Here is a 27,792-nt window from a genome sequence, read left to right as displayed (position 1 = left end):
GTTAAAGTTCACATCTTGTCCAGATTGCTCATGGCAGGCGTCAGACTTTTGTCTCTTACCTCTCCCCTAAAAGCTTTTCCAAGTGATGGCTCCAGTACCTGCCATGTTCCCCAAACTCAAATATGATCATTCAGCTCTGGTTTTTGACCAAGGTCCCCAGGTAAGAGCAGTCAGGTTTGTACCCTGTGTTCCTACAGAAGGCTTGCCTGGGGATGATACCTGCTGGAGATGTCCTCTGGGATGTCCATCAGCAATATGAAGATGCCTTGTGCATCCCTTATGAGCATGGGAGATGCACAGAAGCACAGCATAACGGAGTTACAACAGAAAAATATATAAATTGTCTTCCTTAAAGGCTTGATCAGGCCTGATCTACCTCAAACAACCAAAACTCAAAGTTGTGGTCTGTCCACCCATCCCCCCACTTCCTTTGGCCTCTTGCTGGTCCAAACATGCTAATGAGAGACCTCCATGTGAATTCCTGTCTGCATGGTCTGCTGAGCACTGCCACCCACCACCAGACCTTGCTTTCAGGTGAATGAAGTCACCCAGGACTGAGCTAAGTCTTTGTATCTGCATAATAGACATACATCCCCACAGCAAGCAGGAAAATTGCAACAATGTCACACATTTTCGAGTGGGTCCACACAGAGTCCTACCACAGAGTATTTTATGGGGGAAAGACAGTTTCCTGCAGACCTCTGTCCAGACTACTGGGTCCTGCTCCCCTATCCAACTTTGTCTAGACACATCTGCAACAGATCTGAAAGCTTCCTGTTCTGTTGATTCAAGGTATTCAGTGGGCTGGAGCCTGTTCATCCTCGAAGGGAAAAGTGAAGTACTTCTTATTACATCCACCCCCCAGAGTGACGTGTAACTGATGCATATCAGCCAGAAAATCCTGCTCAGCCCCTTCAAGAAGTCTTCTGGGTGCCTCGGAGGGGCAGAGCATTTAGATATCCTCTGACTATAATCTCTTCTCTGATAACCCTGATTTACTCTTCGGCCTGGAAGCAAAGGCTAATAGAAAGCAAAGTGCTACGGCAAAGCTCAATAGGTAATTTAGTAGCTCTGGTTTAGTTGTCTCAAGTATAATGTAGGGTTACCATCGCTGGGAATTAGTGTTTGTGAAGGTGCACTGGAGCTGTCAGGGAGATAGAAATGCAGCCTAATTGGCAATTGTTGCTTTGCAAAGGTCACTGTTTTCTGGAAACAAAGCTAGAATCAGCTGTTGTCACTTAGAAATTTCACTGGGGACACTCATGATGACCTATTTTTAACATAACAGAAGATCACACTGCAATAGTGAATAATTTATAGGAGTAGTAGCATGATCACAGCCACAATACAGTGGCAGCTTCAGTTCCTGCTTGATGATGGAGAGAGACAGAGCTCTCTGGCAATTTCCACTGGATTAGCAAAACAAGACACACGTGGAATGACTGACCCAGCCTTTCAAAAGCACGTATGTCAGGATGAATATATGTCCAGAAGGCCTAAGTGGGGCAAAGATTTTATCTAGAGCATCCTTAAACCTACTCAGTCTCCCAGCTGTTTCAACAAGCTACAGCACTGGGAGCAGGGAAGTGGGAATGTGTGTAGGATTTGGGGTGATGGAGAGGAGGAGATTAGCTTTCTGTGTTTGCTATGCAAAACTGTATTGAGAAAACAAGAGAAACAGCTCATACCTATTTGCATAGGATAGAGGATATTTCCTTGAAAGAAGAGGCTGCAAAATGAATGAGGTATTTGCATCTGCAACCTTAAGTTCAAAGAATCTTCTGCAAGATAAGACCAAAAGGGCCAGAGGGAATTAGTAACAATTGCCCTGAACTGTAGAAGCCTCAAGGTTAACATAAGATGCTGCAATTTGTCTACCGGCACAGAAAATCTTTAACAAATTAACCAGGCTTCCACAGTGAGAGCTGCCACCCCCTAAAAGGCTGAAATGGACTCAAGCGCATATTAAGTATGCATGATGAGACATTTATAGCTTTCAGCATTGCCACAAATATTTCCTCTCCTCTTCTCCGGCATTCCATAGCCCAAAGCACACAGCTGCTTTTTCCAGAAAGCAACTTCTCTGCCTTAGCCTCAGAGTTCACATCTGAAGTGACATATATGAAATGGGTGAATAGTTGATTCAGTCAGAGACATAGAAAGGTCACCCTTAAAATTTTGCCTTGGAGCTACAGCAATGGCACTGTGTTGGCAGAAGCCCCTACACTTTTTCCAGTGGAGAAGTGGGTGCCTCTGGAAATGCCACAGCCATGATTACTGTAGAACCCCTCCGAACTCAGAAACCTTGGAAACAGTCTGTAGGCCCCAGGGTGAAGAGCATCCTTTTTCTGCTTTTACTGAATCTGGAGTAATTTTCTTTCATTTCTGCTTTTTAAGGCTACAGGGTGCTGTTTATTTTCAGCATACAATATAAATAACTCATGTTCATTATTACTGCTGAAAATCATTCAAGATGATAGGTCGGCTTGGATTTTTTATTCAGGGACAGTCTTGGTTTGTTGTTTCTTTTTTCCCCCATGCACAATGCTCCGTGAAAACCTAACTCTTTCTTGTAATTTCCTTAACTTCTCCATGCAGTATCATTCTCTATGTGACAGGTCTGTGTACTCCATGAAAAACCTTTGCATTTGAAAGGGTAAGTCTGCCTATCCTGACTCAAATGGGGAAAGATACAGGCATAAAGGGAGGGCATCAGTATTGCCTCCTCAAGCCACCTTCCAAATTGTGTCTATTTACCAACCCATAGATCTGCCAGGGATTCCCTCTGCCCCTCAACCCACAAAAAAAAAAAAAAAGGCACTTTCAGCTGTCCAAGAAGCACAAGGGAGAGCTTGTTGGAAGACCCTACAACAGCCTTAAATGTTGGCAGAGGAACAGCAAATAGTATAGAAAATACAACATGGGTGTTTGGTACTTCTGTTGGTTGATGTAAAGTCTAGCGCATAAAAAAGTTGCAAAAGAGAAATTAAGAAGTCTTAAGGACAGCAATAAATACAGAATACTTACACCTATAGAGAGATGTATTTATAGTAAATAGGACTACACATTTTGAAAGGACGACTAAATTTGAAGACAATACCCCACAGTCTCTGGGAAAATGTGGTATTCCCGCCTCTTTTTTCTCGGGGTAACAGAGGAAAGATGTTCAAAGGAAGAAATGCAAGATCCATTCATTGCAACATTTTTTCATTTATATTCGCCTTTAACTGCTGTATTCAGCCCGCCCAATATCCAAATTTAGAGCTCTCACACACACCCTGCTGAAGGCAACGGAGGATACAGCGAGTGGCCCACGGGCCACGAGGAAGGCAAGCGGCGGCAGCCCGTTCCCTGTACCATTCCACAGGGGAAGGATGAGAGGTATTTTGTGGATGTCCCACCTTTGGGACCAACCGCCCGAGAGGCCAGGCGCATGGAATGGAAAAATGGAAGAGCCCCGCCACCGCTCCCAAAAAGGTGCGGAGCCACCAGCAGCGCCAGCTCCGCCACATCCCTCCGGGGCGAGCCCACAGCCGGCTCCGCACCCTCCGTCCCGCCCGCGGGGGCGGGCCGCGGCCGCGCAGCGCCGAGCAGCAGCACCGCCTCCGCCTCCGCCTCCTCCTCCTCCCTCCCGCAGCTCCGCAAGGAAAAGCCGGCAGCGGCTGCACTGGCTGCCAAAGCGGCTGTGAGCGGTGACCGCCGGCGGGCTATCCCCCGCTCCTCCTCGGTTTTATTATTTTAAAACTTTTCATTTTTTTTTTTTTTTTTTTTTTTTTTTTTTTTTTTTTTTTTTTTTTTTAGAATTATTATTCGCTGTTATTAATTTTGTGGCTGCGGACGCTGCCGCCCGGGATGGGGCACCGCGGTACCCGAGGAGCGCTGGGCGGCGGGCGAGCGGCGTCCCGAAGCGGGCTGTGAGCACCGCTGGCAGCAACAGGTACTCGGCAGGGCTCCGACACGGGTGGAGGTCGAAGAACCCGCGTGGGGAGGAAGGGGCGCTGCCTGTGCCGAGCATGGACGTGGCCGAGCGGAGCCCGAGGGCTGCGGGGCTGAAGAGCCGCTGTCACAGGAGCGGCTCCCGACCCCTCTCATCCGCCGGTGGCGGGCAGTTAGGCGGCGGCAGGGTTTTGAGGAGGACAGAGGGGCTTCTGGGGGGCTTCCCGTGCGTAGTTTTAGGCTGTGAATGTGAAGAAAACATTAGTTGTGGGTGCTCGCTGAGGGACACGAAACTGGTTTCATGTTATCTCACAGATCGTGGAAGTGCTTAGCCCTGTTTCCATAAAAAAAAAAATCTCAGCATTTCCTTAGGTCTTGTCTTTCTATTTCCAGTGAGGTTTTATGGTATTACTGGTTGGAGGAGAGCTTAGAACCTCTTAAGTTCCCCTTTTTGTCTCTGGCTCATTCCCAAGGACTGGTGCAAACACATTACACACTGGCATTGCTCTTCAGTTTACCTTTGAATGCCCTGGTTACAAAAGGTCATCCTAATCCTGTGACTGGTCTTTCTGTTGCTGTGTTAACCGGGCATTTTGCTGTCTCCCATTCAAAGTTTCAAAAAGCTTTCTGGAAACTGTGTGCTTGTGGCCATTCTGCCTCTGCACCCTTTCATCTATCTCCCCGGGAAGAGCTGAATGTATTACTAGTGTAGTTTCAGCATTCATTAATCTGGCCGTGCATTCAGCCACGCTCATCTTAATTACCGTGTTTGAGCTGCTGTCACGCAGCTGGAGCCCGGGGCAGGGAACACGCTCCCAAACAGAAACATTATCTTCATCTTCTCCAGTGGCTAATTAGGTTTCACAAACATCCTTCTCCTGCATAAACAAAAGTAGGAACATACCCAAACAGGGAGCTTGAGGAAGGAGACATGAAAGGTGTCTTTCCTGGAAGATTTCTGTGCTGGCTGCCCAGCTGTTTTCGAGGTCTTCACACACTGGAAGAGATACAGTGGGATGGGGTTTATAGTAGCCAGACTCAAGAAGGTATCCATTGGGATAGGTTAGGAGCCCTGCTTTATAAACATAATGGGCAAATGTGACAGATTGTTCCACATTCAAGTGTGGGTGGGTATTTCTGTTACACAGGGGGAGCCTAAAGGCAGCGAAGTTTATCTTTTTTACCATAAATTCAACATTTCTCAGCTAGTAACTAAAAGCTCTAGTACACTCACTTAAGATGGTGTCTGTGCTGCTTGCAAGTGCAGATAAGCACTTGTGCGGTGTGGACTTTTACAATCACAGCATCCATAACCTGATGCTGGTTTAACTTTTGGCATCCAAGCAGCACTTCCTTGACAAAGTGTGGGCTTTGGGGGTTTTGTTTGTTTTAGTTTTTAAGAAGAAGCATATTGAATTTAGTTCCAGGATCCTGCCTAAGAAGCAGAGCACTTAGCTTTTTCATGTCTCTGTTCCTCTCTAGAGTGATAGTACCGTTGTATCTTAGAGGTTTTTCTCTATTCTGTTCCATTGCTTCAGCAGAATTAATATTTCTTAAATGCTTGGGAATGTGTAAGGGGAGAAGTGTGTGGTTTGTGAAGAAGCATCCATAAGTGAGAAAGGTGCTTTACTTCCCTTGAGCTCTCAAGGCACGTGACAATTTATTCACCTGTATCACAGAACAAACACTTGGGGTAAGACTGTTGGGAAGAATGGCCTCAAAACTCACAGCAGCATGTTTACAGGCTGTGCAGGGTTACCTTTTGCTCTTTGATATTTTTAAGCCTGAACAGGCAGAAAGGTAATTTCCAGACAAAGCATACTGCTGAAAAAGGCCCGATTCTGGGGGAAGCTGCTTTGCTTCCCCACCGGGAAGAAGTGGGAGTGAGAACTAAAGGCAGCATTGGCTTTTTCCAAAAAAGGGATGACTGGTCTGACTTTTTTTTTTTTCCTCATGCTGTACATGTGGCACTGACAAGCTGCTCCCAGACAACCACTTTACTGGGGTAGTTTTCATCAGGCAAGTTAAGCTGCAAGCAGCAGGGACACAGACAGCTTGTGTCTGTGGCCATTCAGCCAGCACAGAGCATCAGCTGAAAGCAGACGGGCAAGGAAGTGAGGAGAGTGAGTGATGCCTGAATGCACGCTCCTGGCACGGGCTTGTTAGAGAGGACCAGGACATGAATTAGTATCAGATAGGGGCCTGTCACATCACTTTCAAGCTGTGTGGTTCCTGGACCACTCTATTAACAAAATGGGGAAAAAAAATTGTTATTGTCTTACCTGGCAGAAGCTTGGAGGTCATTGTTCTGTTCACTCAGCTTTCAGTGCTCATTGCTTTTCTGGCAGGGAAGTTGTTAAAGAGTTTCTTAGTAAGAGATTCTCAACATTAATCAGCAAGAATACACACTGACAATTTTTTTTGCCCACCAGTTTTGCACAGTTTGTGCCACTGATTCCAAGATGTGCTTGCCCTTTTAAAAGGCAGAGAGAAAGAACTGGACCCGCTGAATTTAAGGTCAAATGTAAAGTCTTTTGACAGCAGAAGTGATTTTGCTCTGGAGGACTTTACAAACCATGGTGGCTGCATTTTGGAAGTGTAACAGTGTCAATGAGAATTTAAGTTGCCAACATCTTTGTTTCCTGTGCTGTCCTCCAGACAGTTTAGTTATACCAGAGCAAAGACAAGAGGGCAGTCTGTGAGCAGAGGAGGCAGGCAGCTGGAGGAGGAATGGCAAGATGGGCTTTGCCAACTCCTCATGAGAGAGCTAGAAGGAGAGCGGCAGCCAACCCTGGATGCAATAAACTGGATCATATTATATCTCTCTGCCTAATGTTAGGAATGGCTTAGCTAAGGCTGGGCAGCCAGCTCACTTTGAGCCCCATGACCGTGTTTCCCTACATACCCCAAATCAAAGCAGAAACTCTGCCTTTTCCTGGCCACAGCTGTTCTGCAGCTTTATTTCTGCTCCTCAGTGCAAACGCTGCTCATGCCCTCGCTTATCTGCACCCAAGTGGGCTGTGTGGCTAGCCAAGGGCTGGCTTAATCCTGTCCTGTCCCGTCTCGCAAAGCTGGTGCTATGCCTCTTGCTCCAGGCAGGTATTTCAAGGGCAAAGAAAGAAGTGGGTACCAGGTAATCCTCTGTAGGAGCTGGCTTTATCCCCGTTTGGCAACCTAGGAACAGCTGCTGTGCCAAAAGCTGGTCTGCTTCCTGGGACACCTTGAACTCTTGTTTTACAGCAAGCAGGCAGCAATTTTATTTCAACTTTCATAGAATCATAGAATGGTTTAGGTTGGAAGGGACCTTTGAAGGTCATCTAGTCCAACACTCCTGCAAGAAGCAGGAACATCTTCAACTAGATCAGGTTGCTCAGAGATCTGTCCAACCTGACCTTAAATGTTTCTAGGGGTGGGGCATCTACCACCTCTCTGGGCAACCTGTGCCAGTGTTTCACCACCCTCACTGTAAAAAAAATTCTTACGTCTATCCTGAATCTTCCTTTTTATAGTTTAAAACCATTACTACTTCCCCTATCACTACAGGTCTGCATCCAGGGGATTTGGATTCAATCCCCTGAGTTTTTGCTCTCAGCTCTAGCTTTGAAGTGCCTTTGCTACTCAGTCTGGTGCTGTTGGGAAGAAAGAAGATCCCCCCCCCAAATCATATTCAGGTTAATTAGGGAGCTGCAGCAAGGCTCCAGGAACTGGGTGTATCCCAGCCGTGATCAAAAAGCTGGTCCCAGTACACACTGCCCCACAGGATCTGGAAGGTGTGAAGAAGGGCAGGTTCCTCAGTGGTCTTGAATTGCTTTTTGTCAGCCCCAAATACAGACCTTGCCTTGGTCTTTGCATCCAGACTCTGCACCCAGTGGCCTCAAGAAGCAGCGAGTCCCCTAAGCATGACACAAGAGTAACTGGCTTTTTTTCCTAAAGTTACCTTTTCTTATGTCTTTTTATGTTACAAGGGTATCCTGTAATTTTACTTCCCAACCAGCACAAAAGAAATGACGGATTAGCACAGAAGTATGTGAGCATCTTTCTTCTTTTCAATGGGAGGAACAAATTGAAGCTGACAGTTCCCTGGAACCAGTGCAACACACGAAGTAGTGACAATAATACATTTTATCTTCCAGCCCTTTTAAAGCATCAGAAGCTCTCTGGTCCCTGATGCCTCCAGTAAGCTGACCTTGGCTAGCAGAGCCAGCTACCTCATTACTGCTGTCCCACTGCTCACAGCCTGCCCTCTGTCCTGGCCCTCAAACAGCCCTATTAGCTGCAGCAGCTATTGCTTCTGGGGTTGTGTGGCCTGCTGGTAACCCTTCAGTGACACCAGAACTGTTTCAAATAATCCTTTCTGCATTAAACTTTTGGGTTTTTTAACGAAAAAAAACAAAAAACATTTAACTGCAACACCCAGAGATTTGTCAGAGATGATTTTTGTCCTGAAAAGCTCACCAACAGGAAAACTTCGCAGCAGAGAAAATCTATCTGATCATCACTGAGGTTTTGTTTTAGCTTGTGCCTTCACCTCTACAAAACACTAGGCTAGACTGACCCTATCTTTTACTATTTAGACCTTTCTACTTGAGCTGACAAAAGGAAGGAACTAATTTACAGTGAAATCTCTCGGAGACAGGCAAATAAGCACCTGTAAATAGCTGCAGAAGGTTCATGTTTCCACAGACAGGCAAGGTTGAACACCGCAGCTTCCTTTCTCTTTCCCTAAATGAACATTTTGCTGTCTGAGCAGACAAAACAGATTGATTTTTTTTTTCCTCAATGAGGTGTCTTTCTTCTTTGTCAAATTTATCTTGCATCTGCTAGAATACTGAAGCTAAACAGAGGAAAAAAATCTTGCTTGTAGTGAATGCACTCCTTGAAAATGCCTCAGAAGTTCTGGGAAGCAGGGCCTTTGCTTGGGGTCGAAGTGGCAGCACTGGTCTGTGGTACTGCTGCAGGCAGGCAGGTAGGGCAAACAGTGTAGCTCTATATTCAAAGTCTGATGGGCATTTTCTAGTTGTATAACATTAGGAAAAAAGCCTCTTCCATAATTAAGCAACTTGACATGCTCTGTTGGTGTTTAACTTTAAAATGTTTGGGTTTAAAACTTTAATTGTGGTACAGAAGTAGAGTCGTATTTTACAGCTTTGTGTAATAATATCACTGCAAGTAGCCTTTGGCAAGGAGTCCCCCTGGGTATGGACACACCTTTTTCTCCACTCATCCCTGCAGGCATCGCTGGATCATGGTAGTGACAGCTATCCTTGTGCGCTTTCCCGACCATACAGGCACATCAGTGGGTGATGATGCTGTTGAAAAGATGCCAATGCTCAATTAAGTGTATAATGTGTCGTCCTGCATGACTGACTGCCCTTTCCTTGACGTTCAGTACAACTGCAAAATAGTGTTAGCTCAAAGGAGGACTTGGGTTTTCACACAGATTTGATTGTAGGATAGGAAGCAATTGGCTCTGAGGCACTCTTTGATCCATGAGACTTTTTTCCCTGAATTCAGTGTGACATTTGCAAGCCACATCTACTTAGATATACACAAAATCCTATGAATAAGAATAGATGTCTGCTAAAGTAAACAGAAATGAATGTTTAGGTTATTAGATGTTCAGATTGATAAAGCCAAGAGCTGGAAATGCTCACTAAGTCATCTGTGCTTCCAAAACCAAACCAAAGCTATATTAAAAATGCTAAGACTCAGCTGAGGGCAGAGAATAATCAGCTTAAAATTCTGCCTGCATATACTAAGATTTGCTTTCTTTGAAATCAGAGAGAGACATGGGCATCATCTCCCCAGATGGCAGCTGGACCACAAAGCCTTGTTTCCATCATGCAGGTGCTGAATTGGAAGTGCTTGCAATACATTTGATTTCCATGCTCTGTGCTGAAAACATAAGCTCCCTGAAGGGATGGCTCTTCATCTGCAGTTATCCAGCAAGAGGTTGCTTTCCCTCCTATTCTTTCCTAGCTCTACCCTTAAAAAGAAAATCTTCCTTGCTGGTAGAGAAGGTGGCAGCAGTGGATCCAGTGTAACAGCTCCTATGTTAAACTGAACACTGTATGCAGGATTTCTCCAGTCACTGTATTTCTTGCAGGCATGTCATGCTGCCACCAGGTGAGGAAGATAATTAGCAAAACAACAAAATAGTCTTCCCTCCTCATGACAAACCATGATATCCTCCTTTTCCTATACCCTGAACGTTGGTCCATTAGTGACTTGGAAAATGCAGAAATCTCAACAGAGAAGGAAAGGAGAAAGGAAGGGCAGTGGAGGCCAAGGGTCTCTCCTATAAGCTTGTCCTTAGCCTGTAATGGCCCTGGTAAGTCTTTCTTTTAAACGGCAGACTGTGGATTAATAGGGATGTACCAAGATGTACTGCCTTAATTTGTGCAATGAAAAATTGCCCAAGATAATTACCTTGTAGTTCAGCGACAATTAATGCTGTCAGATCTGTTCAATTCATGCTCTGTTTGTTGGTAATGTCTCTGTGTCTAGAAGACTCAAATGGTAACTAATCCTGAAGCAAGGCTGGAGCATATGACATTTTAAACTCAAGATTTCTTTTTTTTTAATGTCCGCTACGGATTAAATTTACCAGTTTAACCTGACTACATCTACGTGCCATAGATTTAAAAGTTTCATCAGGTTTTCATTGCCTTTGGCTGTGACAGTAAACAACAGGCATTTGGGAATATTCTTGAGAAGTAATGGCAACAGCCAAAGACCAGCCTGTATCCATGGCATCCCCTGTCCTTCAAAAGAGGAAAGCACACCAAGACTGCTTTGGTCCTTGGTCCAAGCTGCTTCCCAAAATATGCACAGTAGTTGTGAGAGAGAGCGCGAACTGGCCCAAGACAAATCTGTGCCAGTGACTGCTCAGTGTAACCTCCTTTGTCTCAAGGAGCAGAAAGCTCTTGCAGAGTCAGAAGAGAATAGTTTTTCTGTACTGAGAAACTTAGAGTCATAGAATGGTTTGGGTCAGAAGGGACCTTTAGATGCCATCTCGTTCCAACCCCGCCCCTGTCATGGATGGGGACACCTTCCAATAGGTTGCTCAAAGGCCAATCCAAGTCAACCTTCAATGTTTCCAGTAATTGGGCACCTACAACCTCTCTGTTGTAGATGTTCCAGTGTTTCAATACTCTCATTGTAAAAACTTCCTTGTATCTAGTCTAAATTTACCCTCTTTTAAAAACATTGCCTCTTGTCCTATTGCTACAGGCCCTGCTAAGAAGTTTGACCGCTTCTTTCTTACAAGCCCCCTTCAAGAACAGAAAGGCTACAATCGAGTCTCCCTGTAACCTTCTCTTCTTCAGCTGAACAATCCCAGCTCTCTGAGCCTGTCTTTGTAGGAGAAGTGCTCCATCCCTCTGATCATCTTTGTGGTCCTCCTCAGGACTTGTGCCAACAGGTTCATGTCTTTCCTGTGCTGAAGGCTCCTAGACACGGGCACGGTACTTGATGCGGGGTCTCACCAGAGTGGAGCAGAGGGGCAGAACCATGTCCTTTGACCTGTTGGCCACACTGCTTTTGATGCAGCCCAGGATACAGTTGGCTTTCTGGGCTGCAAGTGCACATTGTCAAGTCATCTTGAGAGGTTCCGAAATGAAATGTGGTTTCAGAAAGCGGTGGCAAGGAGAGCAATTCTCCCTAAATTCTAGATATTTTTTTCAAGTGGTTCCTGTAAACACTTGTGTGTCTGTAAAGCTGTCCTGCTTTTTTTGTGCTGGTAGGCTGCAGCTGCTTGGTGTAAGAAAACAGTGGGAGATAGGGCTGGAATAGCTGTGCCTTCTAAACATCTGCACGTAGCCATCACCTTTTTGGTTTTGCTGAGCTGCCCCATTGGTCATCAAGTCTCTTCCCCAGTACCAATGTCATTAACAAAGCTTTTTCAAGAGGGACTGTCTCCCTAGCATAGATTTCCCTTATCCCTTTATCCTCTTTCAGATGCTTCTTACAGATCTTTTAATGATTCTGGCCTGAGAAGATGGTGTTTTGGGGGAAGTTTAGGCAGTTTGGTGGTACTAGATACGTACTCTTGTCTCCTGTACCTTCAAGAGTTTTTAAAGCTTAAAATGCTATAGCCAAAAGAATAATAACCTCTGCCATAACTTTAAATAAATTTGCTAGAAGTCATATATGTAAGAAGAGTCAAGTTTTGAATTTAAGTGAACTGAAGCCAAGAAAGAAGAGAGTTGCATCAGAGCACACAGCTTCTCTAGGTTGTGCATGGACAGTGTTCAACCAGCTACTTGATGTACTAGAGAGCTTCAGACATATGCTATAGCCAAATATAAATTAAGTAACAGGACTTTTATGGCAATGCTCTTGAAATGGTCACGCTTGTAAGGTGTCAAAAAGATTAAATGAATCTCTTTCTGCAGTGCTTGTCCAGCTTTTAAGATCTTCTGTCCTAAGACATGTAACGGTGTAGCTTCAACGATATTTTGTGAGCATTGTGCCATTATGATATTTTGTGAGCATTGTGCCATTGTGCCATTATTCATTGAAATAGAATGATCACATAAACATCCAGGGAGTTTTAAGTCACCCTAATCCCACATACTTAAGTAGGAGCAGCAAAGCATTTTTATCTCATTAGCGACTGAAAGGATTTGACAACAATGATGTTTTACTTTCCTTTCAGGGATGAAAAGCCTGTCTTGTTTAATTTAGCTCGTTCATGCTTATATTAGAGCGCACCTGGAGTGGATACCAAGTACAGCTACAGTTTCTCTGCCTTGGCTGAAGCAAAACAAATAATCTCTAGAGCAGCCCACTGGTTACCCAAATCATCCCGCATGCGTTTACTTTGATGCATTTACTTTGCTGCAGATGCAAAGAGATGGTATCCTTAGCTTGCTGTCCTTGCCCATGCTGCTACAGTCTGCATTAAATGAGGTTGTAAGCAGCAAAAATATTGGTGTAAAGTAATTAAAGACAGAAGCACTCTTAAGGATGATTTTCTGTTAAATGCTGCTGGGTCATTACTTTTCTCTCCTGCCACTGGGAAGATTTTTATGTTCATTCCTTACACAGTCTGAGAAAGCGAAGCCACTCTGCTGCTTATACTTGACACGCAAATTTAGGTCACTGGTCAGTCATCATAGATTTTGCCAAAGGACTCCCACAGGAGTTGCATCTGTTGGCATCAGGGCTGACTTACCTGCTTGTGCTCAGATGTTACTCATGGGCTTGCCCAGACATTATTGTTGGTCAGTAAAGTACAAGGGAGACCACCAGCAGCACTCATGGGTTCCTAGTTGTCCCCTAACATTAATGCTAGCAAAAATGGGCAATAGGTTGGCCACTCTTTGTGACATGAGAAATTAAAATTCCACCCAATGTATGTGGTCAACCAGGCAGTGTTTAGTGGCGTATGTCAAAAGAGGTAGAGATGTAACCAAGCTATTGCTAGATGGACGTGTTCCCACAGCCTGTTTTGCATCCTGCTAGTCTTTATACTGCTCACAAGATTGCTCCTTGTAGGTTATTTCCTAATATGGGGTAGATAACAGAGCAGCACAAAGCCTTCCACTTTTACTACTGTGTAGCACTGCCGAAATGAGAGCATGATTAATTGTGTGCGCAGGTCACTCGTGCTGAACTGCTTGTTAGAGATTTTGGTGGATTTAAAGCATGAGAAGATCGTTGTCAGTTGGGTTTCAGAACTGCTTTTTCTTTAGATTATTTGCCAGCACTTGAATGACAGTGGGACTTTGTTTTTAATTAAATCTTACATTGACACAAAGAGTTATCGATGATGAGTAGAATTAGAGATGACTTCTAATCAAAGATAATTCTGCATACTGGGGTGGGTTTGAAATGAATGAATGTCAAATCTAATTAGATGGTCAGATTCTGATCCCTCAGCCACACTCATATGTACTGTTATAGACCAAATTTTACTTATTTACACTAATTGCAGCTGAATATGATTGCTCTGTGTCTCCAGTATGGGAGCAACATTAGTTCCACGTGGGTTCCTGCACACGCTCACCCTAACCATCCACATGAAACAAATCTTGGAACTGAAAAATAAAAAGGAGGTCAGCTGCCATGAACCCATCTGTCGTGTGCAGGAGCCATTTAGAATCAAATTTATTTTCCTTGGGTTTATTACAGCGAAATAACTCATTTGCATTTCCTTAGGTTTCCAGCACATACTCCTCCAAGGGGAAGGAGCAGTGTAGGTCTTTCTCTGAGGAGAGCTTAAGCGGAGGAAAAGGCAGTTTGTGGTTCCCCTGGCAACAAAAATGGGGAAATGGGGCATGTACTGAGAGTTCTGGTAAAGGAGTAGCTGTAAAAAGTGGAGGAAAAAAGCTAACCATGGTATGAGACGAAAAGGGTGCTGCTTTCCCCTTAGCCACTGCCAATCCTTATTTCTGCATTCTAGTGAGGTGATGAAAATTGGACCCAAAGGCATGTTTTGCAGTAAAAATAAAAGAGGAAGTTAAAAGTCCCCACACTGACTTTGGCACCTAGACTAGTGTGAAAGATGACTTACTGAATTTATGGAGCTGTATTGCACTGGGAGCATAAGGTATCAGGCCCTATAGATTTACAGCCTCGTATATTTTACCATTTTGCTCTTGACCTGGATTGTTAGATTTTTTCTTATTGTTACTATTGCTTTTTGGTTTAGGTACATCATCTAGTTTGGGTAGGAGGAGCAGAACAAACAACACGAGGTATTCCAGATGGTAGACAATTTGTGTTTCTGCTCAGGATGTCTAGTGATGAGCTAACAAATACTGTAGCATTTGAGTTGAAAATGTCCTTACCTGCAACATTTAAAATGTTCTCACAGAAATGAGACCATAAAGTACAAGTGTTGCTATTAGTATCAAGTTTTGGGAAAAATATTATTTGAAACAAAAGCTAAAATTTGAAATACTAACATTTTCTAGCTAACATTTTCATTTATTAGAAACAGGTAATAGCACCTTGTGCTCACTGGCAGAGATTTCTGCATGAGAAACTAAAGCTCACAGCTTTGTGCTTAAGAAGAGCTTTAAAAGATGCACGAGTTGCATAAACATTTATTTGTGAATTGTAAAAACTGAATCTACCCAAACTGAAGGTATTAAAATATGGCTAATAAAACAATCACTGCAGGTGTCACTGATGGACATAAAGTCATCAGTAAAAAATGCATGCAAGCATTCAGAGAGATCCTGCTGGATAGTCAGTGCCGAGGCTTGGATGTCCATGATGGGGGAAGAGACCTGCCTCAGCAAAGACAGGATGAGCTGCAGTGGGCTAAACTAAGATTCTTGTTGCTACAAGAGGTAGGGCAGAAGTTTGCCTCCTTGTGCTGGGGCAGGAACACATGGCTGCCAATGGCTTTGATGCCCACCCAAGCATGTCCCAGGTGCTCCCACATCTCCCATTTGAAGGAGAGGGATCGGCTGTAGCTCCTCTGTGCAATACTGCTCTCTGCAGCCGTGCTGGTAAGCCCACGTGGCTCTTTCTGTACACTAAAGTTAACATCTGAAGCTCACAGATCTGCTGGCCTTTCACCGGCTGATATAGACTTGGAAAGTGTTCTTGTCAGTATAGCCATATGCTACTATTTAGGAATATCTCTTAGCCTTGGACTTTGACGGAACAAATGCACATGATTTTATTCTGGTAACCAAGAATGGTTCTTCAGATGGAGCTCACGTGTTTGTACAACTCTGGCAAATGCTACCCTGCACAAGGAAGAAGCAGCCCAATCACTGGGAGAAAAAAAAATGCCATGAAAGTCGTAATTTGTGTAATCAAATGACCAACAGAAAACACCTTTCTACAGGTGCTTCCAGGAGATCCCATCCCACAGAAATGTTCCTGACACATACAGAAATTATGAGCCCAGTCACTAATGCCTAAAAGCTTTTGTCCTGAAAGTGCAAAAACTCTTGTGCAAGAATTAAATTTCTTGTGAAAGTATTTATAATGCTCCTGCGTGCCCTTACCTGCATATTGTCAAATTTTTATATTAAAAAACTTCCAAGAATATCTACATTCTCATCCAAGATGCATACCTCTGTACCTTCTTGGGGCCTAGGGAACATGGAAACCATAAATTCCAGGTGGTTATTTGGGCTACTGGCCATGCTGGCCTCATAGTGCCAAGGTGATTCAACTGAATCAGAAGGAAGGAGCTGGAAAATAAATAATATTACTAGACTTTAGACTACAAAAGCAAGCAACACCAGCTGAAGGTGCACTGAATGAGCTTAGCATTGAACTGAGCTGACACAATTTTATACTTAATTGTGCTCTTTGGGTTTATGAGTGCAAAGCAGAAAGAATTGGTTGTCTGGGAGGAGGGCATGACTTCTAGGGTATAATTGGTTTCTTCCCTTATTTAGGTTATTCTTTAGGAAATGCAGGCTCCTAAATGTTGTCTTAGTGCATTTAAGAGTTATTACCTTTGTAGGCTGGCCAGTCAGCCCAATAAGCAGAAGCTAGACCTTGACATAAATTATGATATCTCCTTTTGTTAGTCAAGAAGATATCAGCTCATTTGTCAGACATACCCTGGGTTTGCAGATAAGAAATGTTCCTAGCATGCAAAACACCATCAGCCATCCACTCACATTAATTAGTGGACCCTCTCAGTTTCCCTTAACCTAAATAATTATCACCAATTTTTTACAGACAGAAGAATCAACATACCATCTCACTGTAGGGATTACAGCTCCTTGGATACAGAATGGACCTTGAACCATGAAAATACGAAAAAATTATTATCAAGGATCCTTTCAGTCATTGAGACCTACCCCACATTCTCATTTAATCAGGGATTATGTATAATCCCCAAGTGTCCTCGAAGCCTTTATTCCTTGAACCCTCAGCTGCAGACAGCTCCCTAACACCCTACAGCAAGCCCTAGACCCATAACTGTAGGTGGGGGGAGGGAGGGAGCAGGAGGAATCAAGAGCACCATCACCACTGGTATATTGCAGCTTTACATGGTTGCTAGTGCCTGTCTAGCAAAACCAACTTCCTCTCATTCATGTGGTGAACAAAAAATATCTTTGCTTGATTGGTCTTGGGGAAAAAGCAAATAGAAAGGGACTGGACAGAAAGTCAGTCTAGATTTAGCAAATGTGTTTCTGATGGAATTTTCCTTTTCTCAGCTTAGTTCAAAGTCCACACTGTTTATCAAATATTTCAGCATTGTGGGAGGTAGAGTTCTGTGCTGAGGGTGATGAAGAGAGGGCAGCTCTGTGGAAGTGATGGGCCTGATGGTCCCATCCCCTCTAATTAGCTCAGGCTCAGCTGTTTCCCTGTTTCCAGACTGAAAGGAGAGCTGAGAGAGGGGACTTTTATTTCCTCAGGGACAGAGACATCATCAATTATCTGCCATTCCCTGCTGCAAGCTGTCAGTGAATAGGGCAGAGGAGAACTGATGGGATTTCACCTTATCCCTTGACTCACTGATGGGCTCATCATTCAACTGCCATGCACATAGCACGAGCAGTGCTAATTACATTAATTATACTTTTACACAGGGCATGCTTATATTAGCAATAAGGAGACTGGTGTCTTTTTAAAATGAAGCATCACTGGTTCATTAGCTATATAGATTTAAAAGTGTAAGAATACTCATTGCATCCGCTGCTGAAGTGGATCTCAAATCTCAAAAGCATTTAATACCATTTTAGATGTGCAACATGCTTTATATTGAGAGCAAAATTTATACTGTATCTAGAAAACAGTAGCATTATATCCTGTAACTGCTAAATGTAGACTTACTTAGAAACTTGATCGCTGCATTGGCATACCACCAAAATCCCTTAGTAGTGTTCAGCTGTGGGGATACCAGTCAGGTCAGTTTAGCTGTGGGTAAGTCCTTGTGGGCTGAGCCTTACTGAAATTATACTAGCAACTACATCCGTACATGTAATCAGGATAAAACTATTATTAAATTCAGAGATAGATTCATTTAGTCAATAGCACAGAGCCCTGTGAATGGTTTAAGAGGCAGGAAAATAAATCCCCCTCAACAAAGTATATATCACAACAATGGGACCGATACTCATCACTCAAAGTGTATTTGCTGGATGTAGGTTTCATAAATAACCCATCAATGCTGTGCCCACATGCAGCCATTGTCTATGTGAATCTGGGCTGAGGGGCTGCCGCTGCATGGCAGAGTCAGTGCAATTTTGTGAGGTTGGTTGGAAATATCTGAGATGTCAGCAATATAAGTTTAAATCTTAAGAACAGATTGTTTTTGTACAATAGAGTTAATATCTAACCTGACCAATGGAAAATAACTGAACAGAACTGGGTGATTTCATCAGTTCTGACTCCGTTACCTCCTTTTATCTCAGTTTTGTTCGGTACAGAAATTAAACATACATTATTCACCAAGATTATGTATAATATATAGGGAGAGGCCACAAGCCTATCTGGGCTCTTAGTTCTGACCATTTTATGCAAAAGCAAAGCAAAAGTAGCTCCAGGCAGGTCTTTAATTTGCATTTGAATTGCACTTCTTGAACATTTCTTTCTGGTATTTTGAGGAAAGTCTTAGCTACTAAAGCCTTGCAAAGCCATTTGAGTGCTTGAGCAAAATAAAGAAAATAAATAAGTGCATTCCTTTTCAAAAATTATTTATTTTTTAAGTTTTCCCAAAGGAAAAGAAAACCGAAACAGTTCAATTGTGTATGCACACAGTCAGACATGGTCACTAAGATTTTGTTCAGAGTGAAATACATTCATCTTCTGTTCACTTTAATACAGAAGAGACTCATCCTGCACAAGATGTTAGAATTTTGACAACAGTTTTGAATCTAAAGTAATTATGTTTTATGGTTAATGCGGTCATGCACCCAACTTCAAGTTTTGTTTTATTCCTCTTATTTTTTAAGGAATGGATGATGTTCATGCAGTTAAATCTCCTCTGACTGTCAGTGTTGTTTAGCTTCTACCCTCATAGGTCTCCAGATGCTGTCAGGGTGTGTGTGTGTTAATCATCGTGTCAAGCCATGCAAGTGCTGAACACTTGCAAGGGATTTTCTGCTCCTTGGTTCTCTGGACCTGACTTGTAATGCAAATCCTTGTGTGTAAGTGCAAACATACAGATTGCAGCCTGACTATCTTAAGGTTATTTGCAAAACCAAAGGGAAATTGCTGCACAGACCCTCAGAGGACTGTGATCATGTTATTTCTGCTGTGTCTCTCAGGAGCTGGTTCTCAGAGGAGTTCGAGCTGTTAGGCATGAGCTGGCACAGGGAGACCCTGTGCCATCTACAGGGACATGAGGTTTGACCCTGGAAGCTGAAAAATGCCTTCTGGCAAGTGCTGTGCCAGGTATCAGCAAGCCTGAGCAGAGCTCAGTCCTGCAGAGGTGTGCTGAGAACCTTACAGAGCTAGGGCTGAGTGTGGGGCCAGATGTGGGCTCTCGTTGACCAGACTCAAGTATCTCCAGCTGTGGCTGCAGCATGTTTATCCCTGTGTGAGTTAGCCAAAGCACATCCTCACTGCAGTTTCTTCTGAACTTCTGAGGAGCAGCTGCTCCTGAGCTTCTCTGGCTCCCATCCTCTCCCCGGTCTCTCCTGCCTGTGGATTTCTGCCCAGTACATGTGCTTGTTGTCCTGATCTGCCTGAGAGGGACTTCTCTGTCCCAAGGGTTTATCCCTGCTGTGGTTAAACTGAGCCCTGAGCTGGATGGGCTGTATCCAGGCTAGGCTGGTGACAGGAATGGTGGAGTACTGTTATCTGCTGACCATAGTGGAGGAGAAAACTGCCCTTGACTGCACACCCAGATAATATCTCTGAGGTTGTCTGGGGTGGGAGCCCTCACTTCCAAAACAGCAAGATATGTGCTGGTTTGGTTGTGCAATAGAGAAAACATCTCAATAGCAGTAGCACTGGCAATGCTGAGACTGGAAGTGTTCCTGGCAGAGCTCTTGCAGAAATATTCCTGACAAAGGCAATGCAGTCTCCTCCACAGAGAAGCAGTAGCTCTCCATGGCATCTATTACCACCTCAAAGAGTATTTGCCCAGCTCAATGTGGCATATGAAATATAACTCATCTGTGCACAATGTTTTCCCATGTATTTGCTTTCTGCAGTGAGTGTTTGCCATGCAAGCACCACGTAGCTCTGGTGCTTATCTTTAATAAATATGTTCTGTTGTGAAGGCTTACATTGCAAATCTGTGGCCTTCACAAGTGGCTTCTTTTTTGGACACTCCTCTGTGGGGATGAGAGGGTGGTTTAGACTCACTGTCACCTCGTCAGCCCTGTAGGTCACAGTTTCACAGAACATCAGCTCTGCCTACACTCTGCTGCTTCGGCACCAGCTGTTGGAATGAAATGAACTGGGGACATGGGGCAGGCTGGGTCCAGCTTTTAAAATAGATGGAAAAAAAATATAAAAAGCCCCCTTTTTCATTTTCTGTCAGGTCATTTTTAAGCTGGCCTAGTTTCTCAGTCCATTTCACTGCATAATGGCGTCAGCAGCCGTGCTGACATCCCAGGAAGGATGGAGACGGTGAGAAGATGGGTCATGTGGGATGGGGGAGCCAGTGTCTGGCAGCACCCGCTGACCAGTGTCCTCCACCATCCCCCTTCCCCTCCTGTTCCCTACCCTTATGCCTAGCCTCTGCTGGCCATGGTACTCCTCACGCTGATCGGTGAGGCCATTCCTCTTGCCAGAGAAGCACAAAAACAAGTCAGCAGAAAAATCAACTTAATTGTCTGCTGAGGGCAGAGACAAAGAAAACAGTGGATTAAGGAGGAAAGGAAGAGGGAGGCATCCCCCTTCCCCTTGTGGTAGCTGATGGAGCTGCTGTGAGCCATAGCACTTTGCTATTTATTTGTGGGTGGATTGAAATCACCTTGCTTTGGTGCAGATCCCAAGCTGGGCATTGGAAATGAGCACACACGCAGGGCTTCCTCTCTGCTGAGGCTCCACTGGACACATGAAATGCAGAGCATACATGGAGCTTATTTACTTATCTCTCTTCCTAGTGGAGAGCATCCCTCTCTCATCACAGCACATCATGGCTGTGTGTACAGCCACTGCATCTTGCTTCTCAGCAGCCAAGTGGGAACAGCCATGGGGAAGACAAGCAAGGATCAAAAGGTAGCTGCAGGATTTGATTCATGCTGAATGAACCTAGTTTTTTTATTATTATACATTATCCCACTTTGAAGTGGTGGTGAGTGTCCCCTAAGAGCACTACATGCTCCCAAAATAACTTCCAGGACACCCTGATGTAGCAAATGGAGACACTGGGGCAAGGGGTGAAGCATGCCAGGCATGGCAGAAATCAAGGGGTGGCATTGGGGTTATCACACTGAAGTTGTTTCTAGTGCCACATCCAGACCCTCTTTGTGTCTCTGGCACATTTTCAGTAGATGCTGTGCTGTAAGTCAGAATTAAAATAGGACCAATTGGTTTTTGAGCAGGGATGATTTGGTGATTCAAAAAGATTCATGCCCTGGCTCGCAGAACCTCGTGGGGTTCAGTTACCCCTTACCTTCACTGATGGACACCAGGCTATCCCATGCTCACTGCCTGTCTCTTACTCTCCATTGTTACTGACATGCTTTCTATTGTTTTTCAGGAATATCTTCCAGGCTCCCTGAAATCATGTCAATAGGATCACATTCATTCTCCCCAGGAGGTCCTAATGGGATTATTAGAAGCCAGTCCTTTGCTGGCTTCAGTGGGCTTCAGGAAAGACGGTCCAGGCAAGTGCTCTTGTTCTCTAAAGGGAATTTCGAAATCAGGCCCGAAGGGAGCCCTGGGGTTTAGGGGCTGAAGGTGGAAAAGAGGTGAGAGAGGACTTCTTTCTCTCTGACTTGCCAAATACAGTCTCCTAGGCTTAAATGTCTCTATATATTGTTTGTATAACTAAGCTGTTACCCTCTGCCTGAACTACCAAGCGCTTGTTTGCCTCTCCCCCATTAATGCAGGGCTTCCTCACATGCCTCAGAGCTGTGAGAGAATTTTAGAGAATCATTTTAACTTAACTAACTTAGGCAGTGATCTTTTCAACATGTGAAATGTGCAGGAACATGAAACACTTCCCTCTGCCCCCGGTTTAAGACCACTGCTACCTAAAAGACAGTTTTCTCCTTGCTGCATTGCTATGAATTCAAAACAATGCCGTTTCCCTGAGCTTGGCTGTGGAGCCTTTACATGCACCACCCTTTAGTTAGACTGGACTTATGGCTTTGAGTCAGGCACCTGCCGAGTCATTCAATCCCTGATGCCCTCAGAGGCTGCTTTACAATTAATTTTAACTTGTGTAGTCCCCCAGTGCCAGACCACCACTTAGCAACTGAGGAGAAATGGCGGACAAAGGGTTGCCTCCCATTGAGAGCGCAAGTAGTCATAGTTGTTAAATGCTGACCTATCCCCTAGTAAAGTCACCAGAGGCACCTACATGCAACACAAGTGTCCTCCCTTTGCCATACAGAGCTACCTATGGTCCATACTCAAGATCAGTGGTCTGATACTATCCTCCAGAAGTGCTCTTAACCAAGTCCCAGTCTTTCTTAGGAGTCCACAGGCTTTACATCTGAGATTATCTGGGCTCCCCTTTCTTTTTAGCAGCTGGTTGTAGCTCAGCCCTCTCATGGCTTTGGCTAAGCAATGTGAGTTAGGACAGGCATGGTATAAGACAGAGAAATATCTGATGAGCCTCAGACTCAGCCTGGCATTTCCAGATGAGCATTTGTGTCTTGGGAAGGCAATGGGCACATTAAAAGCTGACAGCGCATGTCCCAGGCTACTCAGACTCTTAAACGGTAAACAAATGCAGTCCTTTAACTGGCAGGCACAGAAGCAGATTCCTTTCTGCTGGCAGATATAATATCAGAAGATTTCTTCAAGCTATGCTCCTTCAAGATTTCTATGATTTATGGGGATTTCTTCCTCTTTGATGTTCATTTTGCAGGTGTAATTCCTTTATTGAAAATTCTTCTGCGCTCAAGAAGCCCCAAGCAAAGGTGAAGAAAATGCATAATTTGGGCCATAAGAACAGCACCACACCCAAAGAGCCCCAGCCTAAAAGGGTGGAAGAGGTCTATCAAGCCTTGAAGAGTGGCCTGGAGTAAGAACTTTACCCTGCTTGTTGATTGAAGCTTTCTGTGGCATTTTAGAGTCTGGAGAAGCATATCACAAGAACAGGAATCCTTCCTCATGGGAGAACATACACCTCTTGAAGCCTGAATTGTAACACTTAGGACCTGAAATATTTGTATGGGAAGCAGGAATACAGAAGGCAGAATCCCATTTCCATTCACATTTCATGTAAAGCTCACAAAGTCTGTGATTTCAACATTAGATTTTTTTTGCCCTCTGAATTTCCTAGCATCCTATCAAAGGCTTATATCACCTTTCAGATAACATCCCAAATGATAACAGGGCTTTTATTAGCCAGATACAAGGGCAGTGACTGGAAGGCACCAGCCCATAAACTGAGCAGCAGATTAGCTTACTTGAAACTGGTTGTTCAGTGTAAAGAAAACACCGAGTTCTTATACACAGTTGAATAAGTGGCTCCTATTTATTCCCAAAAAAGCAGCAGGGAGCTGCTTTAAAGACAGTTCAATGTAAATGAGTTTTTGTCTGTAAACACATCCAGTGAGGAAAACCATTTGTTGGGAAGATTTTCTTTTAGGATGGTCATCAGCCAGCTTGGTATGTGCTGCAAAGCTCATACCTCCTTCTCTGTTTTGTGTTTGCAGTGAGTATCTGGAAGTTCACCAGACAGAGCTGGATAAGTTGACTACTCAGTTAAAAGACATGAAAAGAAACTCACGCCTGGTACGTGTCGTGCTTTGTCATCGTGTAGATGCACAGTGGCCTTCTTGAGGTGCTGGAGCAGCCAGGGGATGGGAGTGGGATATAGGGAATTTGCACTGGTGCTCTTCTTCTCTTCTAGTCATGGTCTTGTTTGTGATTTCTATTGACTGGCAAACATTACTTTTTTGTGATGTTGCAAAATTAATAACAGTTTCATGTTTTCTGTTGCAGGGAGTCCTGTATGATTTAGATAAGGTATGTTACTCCCTTTGACACTCATTTTGCAAGGCAGCATTAGTAACCATACAGTGTACATAGCTGACATGGGAAACCTCTCTCAGGCAGATCTACCAGCCATGCCAACCAACACTGTTGAGGGAGAAGTTACCTGGTTATTTACACTTTCAAAGGAAGAAGTCCTACTCCCTTTCTCTTCCCAGGGGCTCTGATATTGCCCAGTATCTCTACCAGCCAGCTGTGCTCACTAACCCGGCATCAAATGTACCCCATCGACCTTTTTTCTGAGGACTGCTGGGTCAAACTGGCTCTGAAATGGGCACGGGGAAAGAGGCAGACCCTAGCCAGGGAAGGAAGGAAGTGGAGGAGTAAGACCTCCTATTTCTGTCATCTGATAGACTTTAAATCCATTGCCTTGTGCAACCTTGCCAAGCCAGCTCCAGGTGGATGGGGGCTGGCAAGGGCACACTGTGGGGCCTGGGGGCTGGGTCAGGCCCCAGTTCATTCCTGCTTCTGTCATTTCTGAGGAAGGAAAAATTGAAAATATTTTTTCCCTGCAGGAAAATTTGGGTGAGAGAAAAGGAAAATTTTCAAAAATATTTTTTCCCTGCAGGAAATTTGGGTGAGAGAAAAGGAAAACTTTCAAAAATATTTCCTGAACAAGTCTGACTTTTTTTTTCAGTCAAAATGCCAAGCTTGGGTTTACGGTCAAAACCAGTTTGCTAAGGATGAGAATGGATTTTGAAATGCAGAATCTGATCAATTTTAATACAGGATTTCAGAGTATTGAAAATATTATTTTTAGACTAAAAAAAAAGCTGATTTTTAAAATTTTCTTTTTTTTTAATAATTAGAAAAACCAAGAGAAATCCCACCGAACTAAAACTCTTTTTTGTTTAAAAATATACATTAGGTATAGAAGTCAGGGAGCTCCATTGTCTGCAGCAGCTTAACAATAGTAAGGTTGGACAACTGATTCCAGATTCGTGGTCTGGTGCGTTTTAAGGAGGAATATCTCAGATCCATAGGGGACTAGCAGACCTAGCCTGTCAGTGTCTTACTGATTTATTTAAGTGTGCCTCACCCTCAGCTTTTTCTTTCTTTCAGCAAATCAAAGCAGTCGAAAGATACATGAGAAGGCTGGAGTTCCACATTAGCAAGGTAATGAGCTCTCCTATCATCTTGCTTCTGCATCTGTTCCTATGTTATTAGGAAAACAAACCCTTGGCCTCCTGCTACCCCTCTGCACTGAGGAGGCTGTCTTGACAAAACCTCTCCCAGATCTGGTATTTTTTCCATGATAGGCTGGTGGTTGGAGCCAAAGAAAGGGTTTCCACATGGTTTGTAAACCCCAAGGTCCAGCCATGCCCTGAGACACTCCTGCATGCTTTTAGCTACAGAGAGAACACAGGGTTGGAGACTTGCTGGGAAAAATCTATCTCACTGCATGCATATAGGTAGAAAGAGAGTTGCATCTGAAAGTAATTTAATTCAGCAGTTATCTCTAGCACACACAGCAGCTAGTTTGGATTTATTCCTGGATTCACTGCTAATGCTTTTGCTGCATGGTTTGGGGCCCACATCCATTTGAATATATCGGTGAGAATATTCGGTAGAGGTACTCGTGATTTACACTAATACGTTTTAAAGCTGGACAAAATCCATGGCATGTATTCTCTTATTATAAACATATCTGCTAGCAATTAGTTACTTTTCTGAGCCTGACAAAGGAATGAATTATTTTTGACAGATGAAATATCTTTTGAGAGTCATTTGAAAAGCGTTTGCACAGCTTGAAGTGCTCCAATTATGACAACCTATCCAAACCTTTTCATTTCACTCTTCTCTTACTCTTGGAGCCGAAAATAAAAATATAAATCATAAGGTGATAGACTAAAATTTTGTTCCCCAAGCCACCTACTCTCTTGCTGGCAACATGAATGGCAAAAATTAGTACTTGAAGAACATTTCCATTCAAGTCCTTCCCACTCCAGCCAGCTCAGAGCTAATGGTTTCTCAGCTTATAATAAGACTGAAAAGCTCCAAACACAAGAGGTAATGCTGGTCAGTATTACTCAAGCTTCCTGAGTACATTAGTTCACTTTCTGTAACCCACAGCAACAGAGACAAAAGGAACCGAGCTGTGCGGTATTAAAGCTTACAGGCTTGGGCAGATGAAGAAATGTCTTTCTAATGATAGAGACGATCTTTTTTAGCAGTATGCTTTCAGGGCCACAGGGATGCCTTCTGTCTTCTACCTGCTGCTGCTCCGTAGAGGAAGCAAAGTGAGGAGAATGGGATGCACAGCAGCAGATCCCACATATTTGGGGAGCAGATGAGCCTGTCCTAGCCATGCTCATATGGGTGGGAGCAGGATATCAATCCCTGGCTAATGCTCCACTCTGATGGCAGAAGTAAATACCAAGTGATAGCTATTTATAGTAGCTGGTTTTAGCTTGCTGACTTGCAAGAGAAATAAGAGTGGGTATGACTGCAGAGAGTTTTTTTTATAACTTCAAAATGGCAAAATACTATGTGTACCTCCATTACCTTCTGCTGAACTCCTTCACTTTGCAAAGCATTCCCTGTTTTGGTTAGGGTGCCCTCAAGTCAGAGGCTTCAGCCACTGGGTATCCAAGATTGCCTTGTAAAAATCAACCTAAGGCTTTGAAGCCATCAGGAAGACAAGTCCTGTTCCAAACAAATCAGCAACAGCACTTTTTGTTGGTGGTTAAGCAGGCTTGGAAAATGGGATTTGGAACATGTCTGGATTGTCACATCAGGTCCATCTCTAGTGCAGCAACACAAAGTCATAGAACTGATGAAGCCAAGGTGCTGGATTTCACAGGGAGAAATGCTTCTATGAAAATCCACTACTGAACAGAAGCATCACGGGGCACAGGGTGACCTTTTTATGTCAGAGATAACAAGGGAAAAAAGTTATTTTAGGTAAAAAAGTATCATCCTGTTTTAGCAGGGACATTAGAAGCAGAAAAAAGAGACAGCTTCTTCCATTCCTGTCCTTCTCTTCACCCTGATAAAGTCAGGTTAGAAAACCGACATCTTCTGTATCAGACAGATTATGTCTATAAAAATACGTGTTACTATATATAGCTGGTGTATATGTTTATGCATATATATATATATACACCATCTATACCACTGTAGACTCCTAGCAAACAACTCAGATGGAGTAACTGCAAGGATTAGAGGGAGAAAGGAAACCAAAGCATGAGACATGTAAATCCATTGTCCTCTGAAGATAGATCCAGGTGAGGCTTTAAATATTGTGTGACTATGTTTTGCAAAACAGCCAGAGTGCTTATGAAAAGTTGGGTGCCTAAGTCATGTCTAAGGAGTGTAAAAAGATGACTTAGGAATTATGTAAATGCCTGGGGAGGTTGAAGTTCAAAATACTTTCTTAATTTGATATCAGCTGTTTGTAAGCCCTTTAGTGTGCTGATTCTGAGTATGGCTTCCGGTTTCTGAAGGATGGACAGTGAGAATTCAAAAAATCATTCCCAGCTTCCAATACTACCTATTAGTCAAATATTGTAACAGCCTTGATCCTGACATTAGGGAAACTCAAGACTGCTGACCCTGTTAAATGTGTCATTTACCACTTCCAGTTCCATTTGGCAGTGTGGACATTGCAGTTGCCTTTGAAAGAGGTCTTCCACACCGATATATTTGAGAAGCTTGCTGCACACCTGCCGCCCCGTACAATTGTACAGGGAGGACAATTGTACTCTACCAGAGGGGGAGATGGGGAGGAGCAATGCTTAAAGGCATGCAGGGCAAGCAGGTGAATTGCTGGCAACATCTACTGTTGCTGTATTGAGA

General features: G+C 43.8%; 1 protein-coding gene across 1 annotated transcript in view; it reads left to right on the top strand.

The window, feature by feature from the left end:
• The window catches only part of RIPOR2 (RHO family interacting cell polarization regulator 2), a 68,673-nt gene that overhangs the window by 11,811 nt on the left and 29,070 nt on the right, over positions 1-27,792 (top strand). The window contains exons 2-6 of the mRNA XM_027678723.1: positions 21,524-21,650; positions 22,862-23,017; positions 23,655-23,733; positions 23,944-23,967; positions 25,057-25,110. Of these exons, the coding sequence (XP_027534524.1) occupies positions 21,524-21,650; positions 22,862-23,017; positions 23,655-23,733; positions 23,944-23,967; positions 25,057-25,110 (440 nt within the window). The remainder of the gene's footprint in view (positions 1-21,523; positions 21,651-22,861; positions 23,018-23,654; positions 23,734-23,943; positions 23,968-25,056; positions 25,111-27,792) is intronic.

This window comes from Neopelma chrysocephalum, unplaced genomic scaffold (genome assembly GCF_003984885.1).
Source record: "Neopelma chrysocephalum unplaced genomic scaffold, ASM398488v2 Primary Assembly neopelma1_22b, whole genome shotgun sequence".
Lineage (NCBI taxonomy): Eukaryota > Metazoa > Chordata > Aves > Passeriformes > Pipridae > Neopelma > Neopelma chrysocephalum.
The sequence above is the reverse complement of the archived record's forward strand: the minus strand, read 5'-3'. Positions and strand labels throughout refer to the sequence as shown.